Source organism: Telopea speciosissima, chromosome 5 (genome assembly GCF_018873765.1).
Source record: "Telopea speciosissima isolate NSW1024214 ecotype Mountain lineage chromosome 5, Tspe_v1, whole genome shotgun sequence".
Taxonomy (NCBI): Eukaryota; Viridiplantae; Streptophyta; class Magnoliopsida; order Proteales; family Proteaceae; genus Telopea; species Telopea speciosissima.
Genome location: NC_057920.1, coordinates 51,098,734 through 51,116,674, shown reverse-complemented (window position 1 = coordinate 51,116,674; position 17,941 = coordinate 51,098,734). Strand labels below are relative to the sequence as shown.

At 41.7% G+C, this 17,941-nt stretch overlaps 1 protein-coding gene across 1 annotated transcript in view; it reads right to left on the bottom strand.

The window, feature by feature from the left end:
* The window catches only part of LOC122661436 (glycine--tRNA ligase, chloroplastic/mitochondrial 2), a 190,029-nt gene that overhangs the window by 29,205 nt on the left and 142,883 nt on the right, over positions 1-17,941 (bottom strand). The window contains exon 28 of the mRNA XM_043856817.1: positions 13,633-13,727. Within this exon, the coding sequence (XP_043712752.1) occupies positions 13,633-13,727 (95 nt within the window). The remainder of the gene's footprint in view (positions 1-13,632; positions 13,728-17,941) is intronic.

The window sequence follows — 17,941 nt, the reverse complement described above, 5'->3', positions numbered from 1 at the left end:
CATAGCTCTATACTCTGATTCAGCATTGGAACGGACTACCACACTCTATTTCTTGCTTTTCCAAGAAACAAGGTTTCCTCCAACAAATGTGCAAACCCTGTAGTCGACCTCCTATCAGTTGGAGATCCTGCCCAATCAGCATCTAAAAATCCTTCAACTCGGTTGTGACCATGATCTCAATAAACTATCCCTCTACTTGAAGCCTTTTTAAGATATCGTGAAATACGAATTACAACATCCCAATGAGAAGCCCAAGGAAAGGTATCCGTGAGTGAGGCAACAGTTTCACCACCAAGAATCTGTGATCTGATCGACTCAAAATCCTTTCCAACTCCACCCAAAAAACCCATAACAGCCAATTGCTCTCTTTGGGTCTGCATCTGTTTCACATCGGAAGTGATAGGAAGGAGTGAGTTTAACTCTTCATACATTCTCTTGAAATCAGAAAAATATTGGGCGATAGAACGTCCCTTCCTCTCAGTCCGATAGAACTCCTGAGACAACTCATACATTCGAGATAAGTTATTCTGGCCAGAATACAAAACTCCCAAGTACTCCCATAATTCATTCACAGTATTGAATGTGAGCAACCAAATCCACTATATGGTTCTCCATCAAGTTCAACATCTGCCCAAGAATCCTGGAATCAAAAGTATCCCAAGTCAGATCATCAGCCGGTTTGGTTCCTGTCAAATGAGCCTGCAGACTGCGACTTGTCAAAACAAGGTTCACAATCTTCCTTCATTGCTGAAAATTTGTGATACCCTCAAGCTTCTTTTTAGTGATTCGATTGGAGGATGAGGACACAACCTCCGTAACCACTGCATTCTTTCTGTCATCATCTCCCATATTGTTCTTTTGGAATTAACACCAATAGAATCACCAAAAACTTTGAAAAAATACCTACTCAATAGGCAACTTGCCGCCACCAAAGTGCTCAAATAAATCACCACACACACCAATCAAATCACCACAATACCAAACCAGCACCTTGCCACGATTAATGCTTCACACACAACTCCAAAAATATCGAGCAAACATCAAACCAGCGACCTGCCATTATCAATTCCTTTACAAAATCACCATAAAGACCTTCTAAAGTCTGCTTTTGTATTGTAAAATAAGCAGATTCAAAGCATCATCACAAATATCCAATCCGCAGCCAAGAACAGACAAAAAGAATGGGTGAAATCACCCCTGTTCTGAAGATCACAACCTCTGGTTAGGTTACCCAGAAATCACAGAAAAGGAAAAGAGGGTGAAAATCTCGGAAGGTGTGCACTGATATTAGGGGATCAGCTCTGATACCATGTAACCTGCGAAAATAGAAGTGAATAGAAGAAGAGAAGAGAAGAGAGAAGAAGAACAACTCACACAACCGTGAGGAGTCTCATAATAATCAGAAAAAGAGATGTACAAGAGATATATAGGGCTAGGGGCAAAACAGGAAAAACAACCACACACAAATTGAGACTAGGAAAGGTCTCGGTATTAGCACTAGGCACTAATCCCGAGACCCATTATTGGCCCCACAGCACCTACACATCTAACAGTAATGAATTTTTTATTTACCCAAAAAAAATTCTGGTCGAAGGTCACTTTAATGGTCAAGAATAACTCCTCAAAATCTGACAGTCAGATTTGGAGTTATGGATGTATCTAATGGGGGACTGAAATCGAGAAGGAGATTGAAGGAGGTAGAAGAAGAAACCAGAGGGGGAGGGGAGAAATCACACAGAAGAAAGGGGAAGAAGGAGACGCAGCAGAAGAAGGGAGCATCCAAGAAGGGGGGGGGGGAAGAAGCAACCAGCCACGCAGGCTTCAAACTCTCAATTCATTCTTGCATTCATTAATTCCAAAACGTGGCTGAGCACAATCTTAAACAAAGACAAGAAAAATGTAAATCCCGAAAATAAAGACTCCTAATTACTTACTAAAACCAGGCTAACTAAAATAGAAACCCAATAAAACTCAAATTGGAAATTTCCCTATTTGTCTAATAACTACCTTAAAATAAAAGACTACACAATAATTTTTCTAAATAAAATAAACTTTCTAAAATCCTACTAGATCCAACTGGATCTGGTTCAACTGGGTTTGGGTCGGTCCAATATAGTACACCAGTTGGGTTGGCCTGGTCCTAGATTGTCCTGCATCAACTCTCCCGTGGTTAAGGAAAACTCGTCCACGAGTTTTAAATAAGGAAAGGATCAGCACCACTTGACCAGCATCCACGATCAAAAACTTAGATGGGGTAATGATCCCGCACATTTCCCGATCGACCGTTACGATCTCCCGATGATTGTCAACAAATGATATGACTTTGATGGGAATGTGACCACCATAGTTATCAAGGAGTCGCCATGGCAACGCGTCCAGGCTCCTTGGTCGCCTTGGACGCCTTGGGCGCCATAGCGGTGTCGCCTTGAATTTTGCCCCTCTAAAACGCCATGGTCGCTTTCCCGCTTTGATAACTATGGTGATCACAAGGTTTTGCCACTATAATCGGACCATTGGTTGGTTCCACGATTGCAATTTTGATCGGATCGTTCAGCTCCACCTTTTCTTGAATGACTATCGACGCCATCCCGTCCATCTGTGGTGGCTCGCCTTTTGGCTCTTCATAGACATCTTCAGTAGGGTCTTCCGTCAGTGCAATAGAATCTCCTGGAAGTGATTCAGTTGGTGATGCCTAAATCACAATTTTTACTGTCTTTCTGTGCTGAAGGCACGGATGTGTTCTTGAAACCCGTTGACCATTTGTAGTTCAATTGTACCTCACTTAGGCATGAAAATTGGATGTTCAGTGTACAACAATCATCATAAATATTACGGCCTTGAAAAATATTCCTTGCTGAAACGGCACTCAGGAGTGACTGATACTGGACATAAGCAATAGCAGACTGATGAAATATCTTGATCTTTTCAACAAATCCATGAGGATAAAACACTTGATGCAACACTTTCACAGTTATAGGACAGAGCAGCTTGTGGATTGTAACTAAAAGAATTCGGTTGGATTGTGGTTTGGAGAATGTGATAGCACAGTTGTAAATACAATGAAGTTTATAAGGACAGTGGCAGAATTGTAATTAAACTGAAATTGCTAAATGGATGGCAGATTTATAATTATGGAGATTCAACTAAAATTCTTGATGACACATGAGAGATGGGGGGCAAACTTGGAACAAACAAAAAAAATAAACTGTGAAGTAATAATAGAAAGGAGGGGCAATTCTGAACAGTTGTGAAAGGACTCAAATAAACTAAAAGACTAAAGTGGGGGTAATATGGGAAAAGATGGAGAAGGAAAAAAAAAAAGTCCTTACAAGATTGAACTTATCGTATTGGAGGGGCAGAACTGCAAAATTCGTGAGTGAGTGAAACTTCTACCAGCGGAGCCTGCGGAAGATCTTGCGGAGAAAAAAAGGCAGAAATCTCACGCTAATGCTAGGAGCTCGAGTCGACCAGCGGTTGGAGGGTCCAAATTGGACTCGACAAAGAGACTGCGACTCCGATGAAGATGGCGACTCGCAGTAGGAATCTTCAAATCAGGTATGTACTTTTTTTTTTTCCCCTGCTTCGATTCTCTGCTTCCTCTTCTTCTCTTCTCGATTTTTTTTTTCTGTTTCTGGTTTCTGGCGGAACCCTATGGGGTGGAATCGAAACGATGGAGTTGGGGAGATGGATTCCTGCAGGAGAAAGATGAATGGATGGGGTTTTCTGTGGTTTTTTTTTTTTTTTTTTGTGGTCACTATTACAGCGAGGCAGAAGGGAAAGGGAAGGTGGGTTTGGGGTTTCAGTGGGGTAAAAGGAGAGGGATGGGAGATGGAGAGTGACGCGGGTTTTTTTTTTTTTTTTGATGGTGGAACCCTAAAGGGAAGGGGTATTGTTCGATCGGTTCTGGGGAAGGGGAAGGCAGCGAGAATCGAGGAGATGGGCTGGGGTATTGGTTTGGCTTCTCTATTCTCAACAGAGACGGGTTTTTTTTTTTGTTTGGCTGAATGGGATGTGGTTTCAGTGAAGTCGATAGGTTGTTGGGTTGGGGTAGGGTTCCAGTGGGACGGTGAGGATGGGGTGGCCTTTTTTTTAACTTGTGTGGGAATTGAATGGATGGGTGCTTCACAGTGGGAAGAAGGTGGGGAAATGGAGGGTAGGAGAAAAGGGGCTGGCGGGTGCAGTGGGAATCGATGGAATTTTTTTTTCACTGTACCGCAGAACTGTAACTGGAAAGAGGGAATAGGAAAGACAAGGAAGGGAGAAAAATAGAATGGGGGAAAGAGATCACAAGCGAAGGAAGAAGATGGGATCCTTCGGCTCTGATACCAGATAATGCGGGACAGAAATCAAGAAGAGGATTGAAGGAGGTAGAAGAAGAAACCAGAGGGGGAGGGGAGAAATCACACAGAAGAAAGGGGAAGAAGGAGACACAACAGAAGAAGGGAGCGTCCAAGAAAGGGGCGGGGGGGGGGGGGGGGAAGCAACCAGCCACGCAGGCTTCAAACTCTCAATTCATTCTTGCATTAATTAATTCCAAAACGTGGCTGAGTACAATCTTAAATAAAGACAAGAAAAATGTAAATCCCTAAAATAAAGACTCCTAATTACTTACTAAAACCAGGCTAACTAAAATAGAAACCCAATAAAACTCAAATTGGAAATTTCCCTATTTGTCTAATAACTATCTTAAAATAAAAGATTGCATAATAAAATTTTCAAATAAAATAAACTTCCTAAAATCCTACTAGATCCAAACACTCAAACTGGACCTGGTTCAACTGGGTTTGGGTCGGTCCAATGTAGTACACCAGTTGGGTCGGCCCGGTCCAAGATTGTCATGCATCAGTATCCTACTGACAAACGGATTCTAGAATTTAGAATTTCCGCACAACAGTGAAATCAGAAACTTAAAGGTCCAATTTGATGTAAACAAAAAACAATCAAATTACTGATCAGATAGCAGAATTTTAAAGAGTCTAACAATCTGAAATAGTAAACAGATTTTGATCTTCAAAACAAGTAGAACTAAGAATCCAACTTGAAGTAGGAAGGACTCTAAAAAATCAGCACAACAAGAAAGAAAAAAAGAAACCATGGGTGCGCTTAGAATACTATGTGGTTACCAAATTTTAGTTTGATTTTAAATCTCAGGTGGAAACAATGGAGAAATTGAAAAACATGTCCAAGAACAAAAAATAGAACCAGAAAATTTGATGACGAACAAGAATGGAAGAACAGTAGAATGATATGGACTAAGCCTCTGACTTAATTGGAATCGCACCAATCCTACCTTAGCATCTCACAACGCTATTCTGAATCTCATAGAACATAGAGGCAGAAAAGCCAAGCTTTACTCATCATAGAATACGTGGGGAGGCTCTCAGGAATTTAATTAACCCCCACGTTTTGGAGTGAACCAGAACTGAACTGTGGTTCAGCTTTTTTTCAAAGACTGGCTCTAAAAGAACCATAAGTCATGTTTTGGCTCTAGTTTTGGTCCTACAATGGTACTTATTAAGTACCTTTAATCTGCATCAATTCTCCCCGGTTTGAAATCATTCGTCCCCAATGCATGCATCAGGGACATGTAGCGCTTGTACAAATCCGAGTTAAGCTCATTGAAGTCATCAGCATGTATCTATGAGTAGTCAGTTCTTGAGAAGAAAGGAATGGTAACAACCTCCCTTTCGAGTGATAATATATTTGTCGTCTATAATATCTTCTATTTCATCTTCAACAGTGAAGCAAACTGGGGCAGCCGATCTGCATCTCCCTCTTCGAGTGGTAATCCAAGTAAATCACAAGATTGGCCATGTTGAAGATGTTGCTTATGGCCATTGGCATGGAGCTCAGAAATATGGCATATGAACTCATCCGCTTCAATAATAATGCATGCTTGACGTGGAAGGGAACAATGTTTAACAGGTTGCTTATATTGAACTTCAAGAATAGTCTCGAATGGAGGACCCATAGTCCTTTTCACCATAGTTGTCAAGGCGTTGCCTAGGCGTCCAGGTGCCTTTCTCTCGCTTTGTTTACTGGTGCCAGCTTGGTTGCCTAGCTGACACCTTGTTGCCTTGGTTTTTTAACCCCCCCCTGATCGCCTTGGTTTGCCTAGACACCGTGACAACTAACAACTATGCTGTTCACCGAACTGTTATATCGAATTCAGCGATGTCAAGAATGGAAGAACAAGTCTTCTCATAGTCACGAACAAGGAAATGCAGAAAGTTGCCCTAACTTCGGTTAACAACCTTTGTTCGACCATCTATCTGGGATAGAAGGCTGTAGAAAACTGAAGTTTAGTGTTGGTCTTCATCCATAGAGTTTTTTTTTTTTTGGGATGAATAAAAAATTCATTACCAAATGAAGGAAAAAAGGGGGGAGGGAGAGGGAACATACAAGCACGAGCCAAACACAAGGCCTTGCCAAAAAAGACAAGGACAAATGAAAGAGGGCAAGAGCCCCAACAAAATTAGCACACTAAAGAAAAGGGAAAAAAAACTTCTGGCCTTAAAAAAACAATCAAAGCCATCCTCAACAAAGTCACTCAATCCCGGATCCGTGGGCACGCGACAGAGGGCATGATCTCTAATAACCAAGCTCAGAGGCAAGACCTTTTCTGGGCAGGGAAGGAAATAGGCAATGTAGGGATGGATCTTGGGGAAAGGAGGAGAGCTGGGGTTACGACGGTGAAAGACATGAAGGGGAGGGGGCATTAGACTGGGAAACAGAGGGATTCGAGCAAGAAAGAGCTAGCCCATAAGGCCTGGCTGGGTCAGCCAAAAAGAAATGGGTGGTGGGTCGGGCTAGAGATGGAATGGGTAAGGAGATAGAAGGGCCCACAAGGTTTGTGTTAGGGGAGGGTAAGATTGAGGAAAGGGAAGATCGAGGGCTCAGAAAAGGCTAGGTTAGCTCTTTGAGAAAGGGGGTAATCCCCAGGCTCGAAGGGACAGGTCTGGGAGAAATCAGAGGAGAAGGGGAGGAGGCCTGGACAGTCTGGGCAGCAAAAGAAGGCTAGCAGGGGATGGTGACAGGTCGACTGGTTGTGGAGAAGAGGAAGGTGACAGGTTGGCTGGTTGGAGGAAAGGGGGTCAAAGGTTGATTCATCGGGAGATGGATTAGCTACATCGTCACAGAGACCATCAAATTGAAGGATGGAGAATCGATTTGGACCAGCGTTAGCCGATAAGGGGACCAACGGACCAAAGGGAGGATGGCCTCGAGAAGAGGCAGAAGCCGGGATCTCCTTGTGAAGAGACTAGTGTTGTCTGTTTCTTCTACGACAACGGCTAGGGCCACGGGAAGTAGAGGCTACCGGAATGGCAGGCAGAGTATCGTGGGAGGAATTCTGGCCATTTCGGGAGGTCAACTATTCCAACGGATCATCCTCAGGGGTGGCATCTTGGTTGAGGTTCGACAGAGGAACAACGACTTCAATAGCAGCTTCACAAGGGTTCGAATCTACCTTTGGGCACAGAAGGAAGATTCATGGCCAAAGGTTTTACTAGTTGAGACAATGGGGAGGCTTCTAGTCATAATGAACTTCTTGCTCAAAAGAGTACCCATCTCCTTCCTTTATTTTGATGAGAGGAGGGAGAGGAGATTCTGCCCAGCCGTTCCTTCCTCATAGTTCTAACATCTGAGAAGAGGGGATTACCCACAACAGATCCTACATGCTAAGTCCTTTCGAAAACCAAAAGTGGAGCGACAACCAACGAAGGGAGATCCATAGGGGGATGGTAGAGAAATCTACCCGATTCAGTTGGAGATGACGCTGCCATTGCTGGAGAAATAAAGGTCTCTTCCCAACTTGCCAAGGGCCTCCTTCAAGGGCACGACTTTTGTCGGTTTCATTAGAGAATTTGAATACAAAGAAGCCATCGTTCAGAAGAAAAGTTTCAAGGTTTCCAAGGGGCCTCCATTGTTTGGACAATGAGAGCTTCAAAATGAAGGGAAAATCCTTTTCTAGAGGGGTTGGGAGCAGGACTGAAAAGAGAAATCCATTGCGGAGGAGGCAGAGAAGCAGGGGGTGAAGATGGAGGAGACAAGGGAGCGACAAAGGTTGCTAGAGGAGGAACAGGAGATGTTGCAGAGGCGTTACCGGCCACAAAGGCTGCCGGAGGAGGTATAGGGAAAAAGCCAATTGGATGTAAATGGATGTTTGTAGTCAAACAGAAGATGGATGGCACAATTGACATCTGATACAAGGCAAGACTTGTGGCCAAGGGTTTCACCCAAACTTATGGCATCGACTACTAGGAGACCTTTGCTCCCGTTGTGAAACAAAGTACTGTTCGTATTCTATTATCCTGTGCTGTGAATTTTGGGTGGGATTTGCAGCATCGTGAAGTTAAGAATGCCTTCCTTCCTGGAGAGCTTAAGGAAGTCTATATGGAGAATCCTCCAGGATTTTCATCTAAAAAAACACATGGGAAATTTTGCAAATTGAAGCATGCACTCTATGGGCTAAAGCAGTCTCCACGGGCTTGGCTTGGTAGATTTCACAAGGCCATGATTTTAGTGGGATACAAACAGAGTAATGATGATCATACTTTGTGCATTAAACGGTCTGGTGACAAGGTCACTATTCTCATAGTTCATGTCGATGACATAGTAGTGACAGGGAATGATGGTGCTGAAATCTCTAGTCTAAAGAGCTTCCTAGGACGTGAGTTTGAAATAAAAAATCCAGGGAAATTAAGGTACTTTATTGGGATTAAAGTTTCTCGTTCCTCAAAAGGCATCTTTCTCTCTCAAAGGAAGTATGTCCTAGATCTTTTATCTGAGACTGGTTTGTTGGGTTGCCATCCATGTGATACTCCTATGGAAGTTGGTACTAGACTGAAGGATTAAAAGATGGTGAACCTGTTGACAAAGGCCATTATCAAAGATTAGTGGGGAAATTAATTTATCTCCCACATACTAGACTAGACATTGCGTTTGCGGTGAGTTTGGTTAGTCAGTTCATGCATGATCCTTCTTCTACACAAATGGTTGTTGTTCTTCGCATCCTTCATTACTTGATATCAGCTCCAGAAAAAGGGGTTCTTTTGTCTCCGCATGATCACCTCTGTATTGAGGCATATACCGAAGCTGATTGGGGTGGATCTCCTGACCGAAAGTCTACTTCAGGTAGTTGTTCTTTTGTGGGAGGGAACCTTGTCACTTGGCACAGCAAAAAACAAAATGTTGTGGCAAGATCTATTGCGAAAGTAGAGTTCCATGCTATGGCACAAGGAATCTGTGAGTTGTTGTGGATTCAAGGTTTACTTCAAGACCTTGGTGTTGTTGTTTGTCTCCCCATGATGTTGTACTGTGATAACAAAGTTGCAATTAGTATTGCCCATAATCCAGTGCAGCATGACCGTACGAAGCATGTGGAGATCGGCAGACACTTCATCAAAGTGAAAATGGAAAGTGGACAAAATTTGTATGCCTTTTGTGAAGACCGATGATCAATTGGCTGCTGTCTTCACTAAGGGCTTGGGTGGAAATTATTTCATCCTATTTTGTCCAAGTTGGGCATGTGTGATATCTATGCACCAACTTGAGGGGGAGTGTTGAGTTATGTAACCCACAAGGGCATTATGGAGTTTTTCCCTCCATAGCCGAGTCATTCGTTAGAGCCGGTTATGAGGGGGTATTTCCGTAATCTTTTGTTCTCCTCTTTTATTATAAATAAAAAGGCTTGGTGAAAGCATTCATTCCTAAAGGCTGCTAACATTGAGGATTTTGACTTTAGTGACCAATTGTTTATATTGAAGGTGAGTTAGCAATTTTGAACCTTATAATTTGTGTGTTAGTGTATGAATTATTAAGTAGTTATCCAATGTATTGCTAGTGTAGCTAATTTGATGTGAGTATTTATTTTGTTGGGCTTTGTACACAAGCTAGCAGCTAGCCTAGTAGTTGTAACTTAATTAGAGAGAGGTCAAAGGTTCAAGACCCCATATGTGCATTAAGGAGGTTTTGTTTAAGATGTTATATTTTTTAATCTTAGTCATAGGTGGGCCCCACTTAATTAACTAATTTAAATAATAGGAGTATACACGTACTAGAGGAAGAGATTCCCTATAATGCTGGGATTTAGGAATTTGAGTATAAATTGGAAACCCAAAATAGTGGGGATTGAGAAGTGAAAAAAATGGGGGGGGGGGGGGGGGAGGAATGTGGGGAAGAGCCCCAAACCGAGAGGGGATTTGAGGAGAGACCTAAACCGTGTGGGAGGGGAAAACAAAAAGAAGAAAAATATGAAAGGAAAGAAAGAGAGGGAGTTAGAGTGAAAGAAGGAAAAGGGGAGAGAGAATAGTGCGTGAGTTAGGAAAGAAATAGGAAAGATAAAAAAAAGAAGAATATAAGAGGGGGAGAGAGTGCTTGCAGTAGGAAAGGAAAAAAAAAAAAGGAAAACCGTGGAAGAAGAATCCTATCAAACAAACTATTGAGGTTAGTACTTTCATCCTAGGTCTAATACCATATTATTGTATGCAAGAAATTAGAATTAATTGATTGTACAAGGGGGGTGATGTTAGGGTGTGATTTTTCTGTGGTGTGAACAGATCTGTCAAATCATGGGAGATTGATTGTACCTTCCTATGGACCTAGAATTTTGATGTGAAATTTTTAAAGAACGTGGATGACATGTATGGGAATGTCTCTGACAAATTTGGGCTCATTTTGAGTTCGTTTGATAGGGTAATAAAATACTAGACTGATGTACAGGGATCACAAACTGGAACCCGATTTTGGGAAGAATTATAACTGGACTTATACAAAGAATTTTAACTTGAAATTCGGAGGATGTAATCCTTTTTGAATGTATATTATATCAGAAAATTTTCAGAATGTTTTGTAATTGGAAAGTATGGATTCTGATATCTCCTTACCACTGTGTATAGAAATAGACTGATTCTGAACACTGTACCATAGGGGATTGGATACCCGACCTAGGAGTTGATTCTGAGTCTAAACTTTTTAGGGATATTAGTTTTATGTGTCTAGTTTAGTTATAATCAATTTGGAGATATGTTGGATTTGGGAGCTATTTGTTTCATATTTAATGGTTTCCGTGCGCAGATTTTGGCAGAGTCTGTTTACTGTACTTGTGGGTTATATTTCGCTAACAAGGACTTGGAATTTGAAGCTAAAATTTTGAGGTATAGTTAACCTATGGGTCTAATGATATTATAAAAAAATTGGAAACCTTTTTAATTCCAGAAGAGGTATTTCAATACTAATTCCATTCATCACGTAGATACTGGTAGAATTTTGTCGGAATAATATAGGAGGACTTTTAGAGGGGGAAGCATATTTGATTATATAGGAATATATTAAGTAATGTACTAATAGTGGATACATGTATATGTACATAAGTATTTGAGGTTGTTGTACTTTTGACGGTAAGAATCACTATTTTGGGCGATATCGAGGTGAGTGAGACTAACGAAACCCTATTGTATTACTTTACATAAATCAGTCTTTGTTTATTGTTTTCATTGTTAACTGTTTTTTTTCACGAAAAGGCATGATTTTAAATGTGAGTAAGACCAACAAAATCTCCATATATTATTTTATTTAAATCACCCTTTATTTATTGTTTTTATGAAATGACATGTTTTGACATATGTTTTTTTTTTTTTTTTACTGTGAATAAAATGCATGGATGTGTTATAATGGCATAGTGAGACTTTTAGATGTTTTATGAATTGTTATCTTTAGTTTGCTAACCTTACCAACACGGAATTGATGTTGGGGTGGGTATAGAACAAAGGGTGGTTGAGGCGGACCGCTAGTCTGCTACATAAGGTCAAAGTTTTCCTCTTCATAGGAGCCTTGTACCAGACTACGTGAGTCTCCCACTAACTTCTAAGCTCATTGGGTCGAGTGGAATTGAGTAAGAGTGGGAAGATGGTGAGGCGGACCGCTACATAAGGGTAAGGTTTTCCCCTCTATAGGAGCCTTGTACCGGACTACGACACTACGTGAGCCAAAGCCACTAACTGCTTTCCCTCGAGCTCTTTACATTTATTTGTGACAGCATTATATCATGGATTTTACTTAAGGTGAATGATGAAAATTCTTTTTTTGCAAACTAAGTTTTATAACATGGTTTGATTAATTTGCTTAGTGTTATGAAACTGCATATAGAATATGATTTGAAATGTTTTCTGATATTGGAAATACCATATGCTTTATCGATATTATGGTTTTGTTTCCCCTTACTCACTAAGCTTTCCCAAGTTTACCCCTTTAGTATCTTTTTAGATGATGCTGAGGAGGAACCTTGTCAGTGTGAAGAATGTACTGCAGTAGTTGAGGAAGATGGACCCCAAAATGAGGATATTTAGAGATTTTCATTTTTCTTTTAATTTGGACTATATAGATGACTTTGGATTTGACTTTTCGGTTACTTTGATTTTAGTTAGGAGTTTTGATCAGTTCAGTTGTAATAGAGATTTTCTTTTTGGTTGTAGTGCCACCAGCACATTTGAATATAGACAATTGAGTTGGATAATAATTAATGGTTATGTGAGTCCTCCGTTGTGTATATTTGTGATGATACTGGGGATTGATTGGAATTAAGAGAGCATGATTAAATTTTTAGTTCACTAGCTAAACCATTTTCGATCCTATGGTTTTGAGTGACAGCCCTTACCCCTAGGCTGGTTTTGGGTCGTTACACCTCATCAGGGCTTGTGACTCTATTAAAGTCTGGCGTAATTTGTTTTGGTTCAAGAACCATATTCCGCACCACAGCTTCACTGTCTAGAGGGTTTTCACCCGCTGCCTCCCAACGCAGTCCTTCGTTATCAGTCGTCAGGCGTCAGATTCTAGTCCCTTCCCTGTGCTGTCTTTGTGGGACTGCCTCTGAAGATGTGGACCACCTCTTCTTCGCCTGCCCCTTCTCCTCAGCTGTTAGGTATGGTATTCTAGCCATGTTCAGGCCTAGGAGAAGAACAATTCTCCCCTTTGACAGAGAATGGATATGGGATGACATGTCCTTTACTACGAAATCCTATTGTGATAAGGTGGGAAAACTTGCTTTTGGTGCTGCTATCTCTCATATCTGGCTTGAGCGCAACCTGCGAAGGTAGTCCTCCAACGCTAGATCCTTCCAACAAATCTGGAACTCCATTATGTTTGATGTATAGTATAAGGTTTTGGGATCCCTGGTAGATGCCCTGATTTTCACAGAAACATGCTTATCATAAACTCCTGTGCCCTCTCACCGTCTATTCTTCAAACCCACCCTCCTCCCCCATTTTGTAAATGCTGAGTTTGCTTCTGTTGTATATTCTCCTTCCTCCTCTTCTTCTTTGGTAATGAGTTGAATTCACCCGAAAAAAAATATGACAGTCTGAGCTCTTGATACAAAATACAATTCAGGGGAGTGATGCAACCAGTTATCACTGATGGAAGATGAGTAGCATGATGTATGGACTGACTTTGTATGTTTGTATATGAAACAAGTTAAAACAGGATCATGTCAAGGATTAGGTATACAAAGATGCATTACTTATACTTTTGAGATGAAAAGAATATTAGGGGAAAAAACAGAAGAAAAAATTACAAGAGAAGATTCAAACTATGACCATGAAGGTGATCAGAATGTATATGTGACATGTAATTCACCTATCAGCAATCGCCAAAACCATTCCTGCATCCGTTTTTGGAAGTATATCTCCAGAAAATCTGGGAAGTGTAATCTCAAACAGTGCATCTGCAACCTACCACACAGAAAAAGTTGAACAAACCATCAACAATTCTGACTACATGGCCATCACCTCCCAAAGAACTGAATCCTAAACAGCTTAAAGAAAAATAATATGATTCATTTATTGTTAAATGCATTCAATAAATTCATCAAGTTATTTCTTAGACATGGATAAGCTAGCACCCATCCATCTGTTACTGAATTGGAAGATTCATACGAACTAATCAGAAAAATGAGGACAGTAATCAAAAGGCCATGGAAGAAAACCCAAGACTATCCATGGTTTGTGATGGGCTGCAAGATATAGTACCAAGACCATGTTCCATGATTAAAGGTGTAGATTTTTAATATTACTGGTATTCTTGCCACGAACTAATTGAAATTTGAGGGCAATTTCAATGGAATGTTTTGAGACTGGAAAATAATTTAAAATTCCTAAAGATGGGAATATTGGATAAATGTGGGGAAACCAATATTCATTGTAGGAAATGTGAAAAAAATGCATGATTACAGACTTCAGACCCAAAAAAAGTATAAAAACATCTATGCATGGCAAAAGATGAGATCAGGATGGGATACAAACCAGCAAGACTGAAATCTTCATCTAATTCTGAGCAAATCAGTCATACGTTGCTTCCCCAAGTAGTTAACATACTGAGTAGGTTATTATCTTATGGTATGAACCGTTATACTCAGGCAGAGTCCTTGTATAACCATGGGGAGCATAGTCCTTGTATAAATAAAGGGTGGACCACCATTGACATGGATGCAGGTGAGGTTGGACATCAACATAATCCAAATGGAATTACCACAAAAGTAAACAAATGGCTACTAAATATGGCTATTAATGCTTTAGTAGTCATTTTTTTTCAGTAACTTCCATTTACCACAATACTAGAATAATTACAATATTGACATAAACTTAACACAATATTAACAAAATTAACACCACAAAAAAAAAAGAAAAAAAGAGAACATGGCAAATTGGGTGAGCACTTGGCCTTACATTTTCCCCTTTCTAGTCCTTCTAACACATTTAAGAGTGTTTTTGAATTCTTCCTAAATAAGGTTGAAATAAGAATTTTAACAACTATACAAGTAAATAGGAATTAAAGTCCTATAAAAGGGTGCAAGATTAAAAATTCAAAAAAGAAAAAGGAAAGGCAAAAGAGGAAATCAAGAAGGATTACCATATTTTAAAAGGCCACAGTAACTGCACAAGGCTAAATTCAAAAATTGCAATAACTATGCCCTCCACAAGATCCTCAAATTTTTCAAATTTTGGAAAATGGTTCCCAAAGTCCAAACTAATTCTTCAAGTTGTCTTAGCATATAGTACACATCAGTCTTTAGCTTATAGAAGATATGACATATCCTTTTCTCTTTTCTGATGATGCATGGGAAATAACTTGTTTTTAAATCAACGATTAGAAAAATGAATCATCACGAAGCTAAGATAGACATACAAGATATAGATGATGTGTTAATGCAATCAGCAGACAGCTGTTCTAACCATATGGTCATTTAAGATTTAAGAATACATTGTGACATATTTGTAGATCATTGTTCACATTTTATTGATAGGCAACAAGAAGAAAAAGGGAGAAAATGGCAGAAGCAGTACAGGAGGGTCCTTTTTTTTTTTTTGGGTGAATAAAAAATATATTACTAAAGCCCGAGGGGGCGAAAGGGAAAAAGGGGGGAATATACAAAGGGGAGACAGAGAAGAGTGGGGGGGGGGGGGGGAGGGGGAAACAGACCCTAGACCCAACTAAGAGGGGGAGAGGGGCCTCAAAAGAGCACTACCTAAACCCCAGGATACAACAATGTGCCTGTTCCTTGGGGAATTCAAAAAAGTCGAATGAGGCAAAAAACAAATCTTAGAGGAGACATCCAAAAAGATGGCTTTCCAAATCAAGTCAAGGGAGTGAGAGTTGGAGGTCCATCTCCTAAGGTTCCTCTCCATCCAAATGTGGTAAAGAGCTGCGCCAAACACAAGCTTACCAATAGTGTCGCAGATGGAGCAGCCCGGGTAAGTCATGGTCGGTCAGAGCCACTCCTGAGCGAAAGGTAGGGGTCTCCTGCTGCGAGGCCAAATAAAAGAAAGGGCTTTTTTCCAAATGGAAGAGGTAAACGGGCAAGCAAAGAAGGGGTGGTCAGTGTCTTTGGATCCATTCCAACAAAAGATACAAGAAGGCGGGACGGGGATTCTTCGGTGAAGGAGGAAGGCTTGGGTTGGAAGGCAAAGGTTTAGGGTTCTCCAGGCCAGGAAGCTATGGCGAGGGATGTGACCTTTGAACCAGACAAGTTTGTGCCATAGGACAGTAGGGGCATGGGTCCTCAGTAGGTTCCAGGCAGATCTAAAGCTAAAAAGGCTGTTTGTGGAGGGGAGCTAGATAACCTTATCTGCATGAGCTGGGGGGGGGGGGGATAGGGGGAGGAGGGAAGGGAATTCCAGATCAAGGAAAGGATGAGGGAAAGAGGGGATGGGGGGGGGTCCAAGATCCATAAGAGATGATGGAGGATAGGGGGCCAGACTTGGGAATGCCGGTGGAGTAAATTGCTCTGGCCCCAAAGAAGTTATAGAGGACTCCATTGGGGTGTCAGGGGTCAAGCTAGAGGGAGATGGAGGACCCATCAGCAATAGAAGAGGAGGTGGCTCTAAGAGCTAAGGGGTGAAGGAGGAGGATCTTGCGCCAAACCCAGGAGGAATGCGAAGGGATGGAGATAGTCCAAATGGAGTCATTTTTTAGGAGATGGGAATAAACCCAGTGGACCCAAATGGAGTCATGCTTACAGGAGATTTTCCATATAAGCTTCAGAATTCCCGTAGTATTGGAGTTGCGGATACGGCGGATGCCAAGACCTCCTTCAGATTTGGGAAGGCAGATGGATTTCCAGCTAACTGGATGGAGGAATTTGGAGGTTTCCTTCCCTTTCCAAAGGAAAGCACAAAAGATGGTTTCCATTGCTTTGATAGTGGCTTTAGGAAGGCCAAAGATACACGACCAATAAATGTAAGAAGATTGGAGAACCGATCTAATGCATTTGTGCCTACCTGCGTAGGAAAGAAGTCTGCCTTTCTAGAGTTGAAGACGCTTGTGGATATTGTCAAGCATGGGGGTACAATGACGACTGGAGAGCCTAGCAGGGATAAGGGGAAGGGCCAGGTATTTCACTGGGAGGGAGCCCAAGGAAAAGCCCGTCAGGCGGAGAAGGGTGTCTCTATCGGAATCCAAGATACTAGAGAGGAAGAGCTTGGATTTATGGAGGTTGATATGGAGGCCAGAAAGACTCTCAAAGAGGTGAAGGGAAGACATGACGGCGGAGATGGAAGAGGGGGAGGCTTTGGAGAAGATCATAAGATCGTCTGCAAAGGCCAGGTGGGTGAGATTTAGGTGCTTGCATTTGGGAATGGGGGAAATAAGGTGCAGGTCTATTTTGTCTTGGATGCTCCTCGAAAGGACTTCTAGGGCCAGAGAGAAGAGGAAAGGGGAGAGAGGGCACCCCTGGCGAATCCCAACTTTAGAGTGGAAGAAGCCGGCGGGGGAACCGTTGACGATAACGGAGGAGGGGGAGGAGATACAAGCCAGAATCCAGCGGATGAAGGCAAGGGGAAAGCCCATCTGGGAAAGCACATCGCAAATGAAGTCCCATTTGAGGGAATCAAAAAGCTTTGTGAAGGTCAATCTTCATAAGGGCAGCGGGCGAGTGGGATTTTTGGTTGAAGCCATGCATAATTTCGGAGTGGAGAATGATGTTGTCCGCAATGCTTCTGCCAGAGATGAAGGCAGATTCGTTGGGGCTGACTAGGGAAGGGATGACAAGCTGGATTCTGTTTGCTAGGACTTTGGCAATGAACTTGTAAAGAAGATTGCAAAGAGAAATAGGTCTGAAATCAGACAGAGAGGAGGCTCCATTTTTTTAGGGATGAGGCAAAGAAAAGTCTGATTAACTTGGGCTAGCTGGCTGGGGTTAAAGAAGCAGCTGCGGACAGCTTTGATGAGGTCTTCTTTAATATGGTCCCAATAGCTAAGGAAAAATCCCATGCTGAAACCATCCGGTCCAGGGGCCTTATTGGATTTATGGGACAAGATAGCCTTGGTAATCTCTTCATTAGAGGGAATGGCAAGGAGCGAGCTAGCCAAAGTGGAGGGGACAAATTTGTTTATGAGGCCAGGAGGGAGGGAAGAGGAAGGGGGGAGGGGAGGGTTAAAAAGGGAAGAG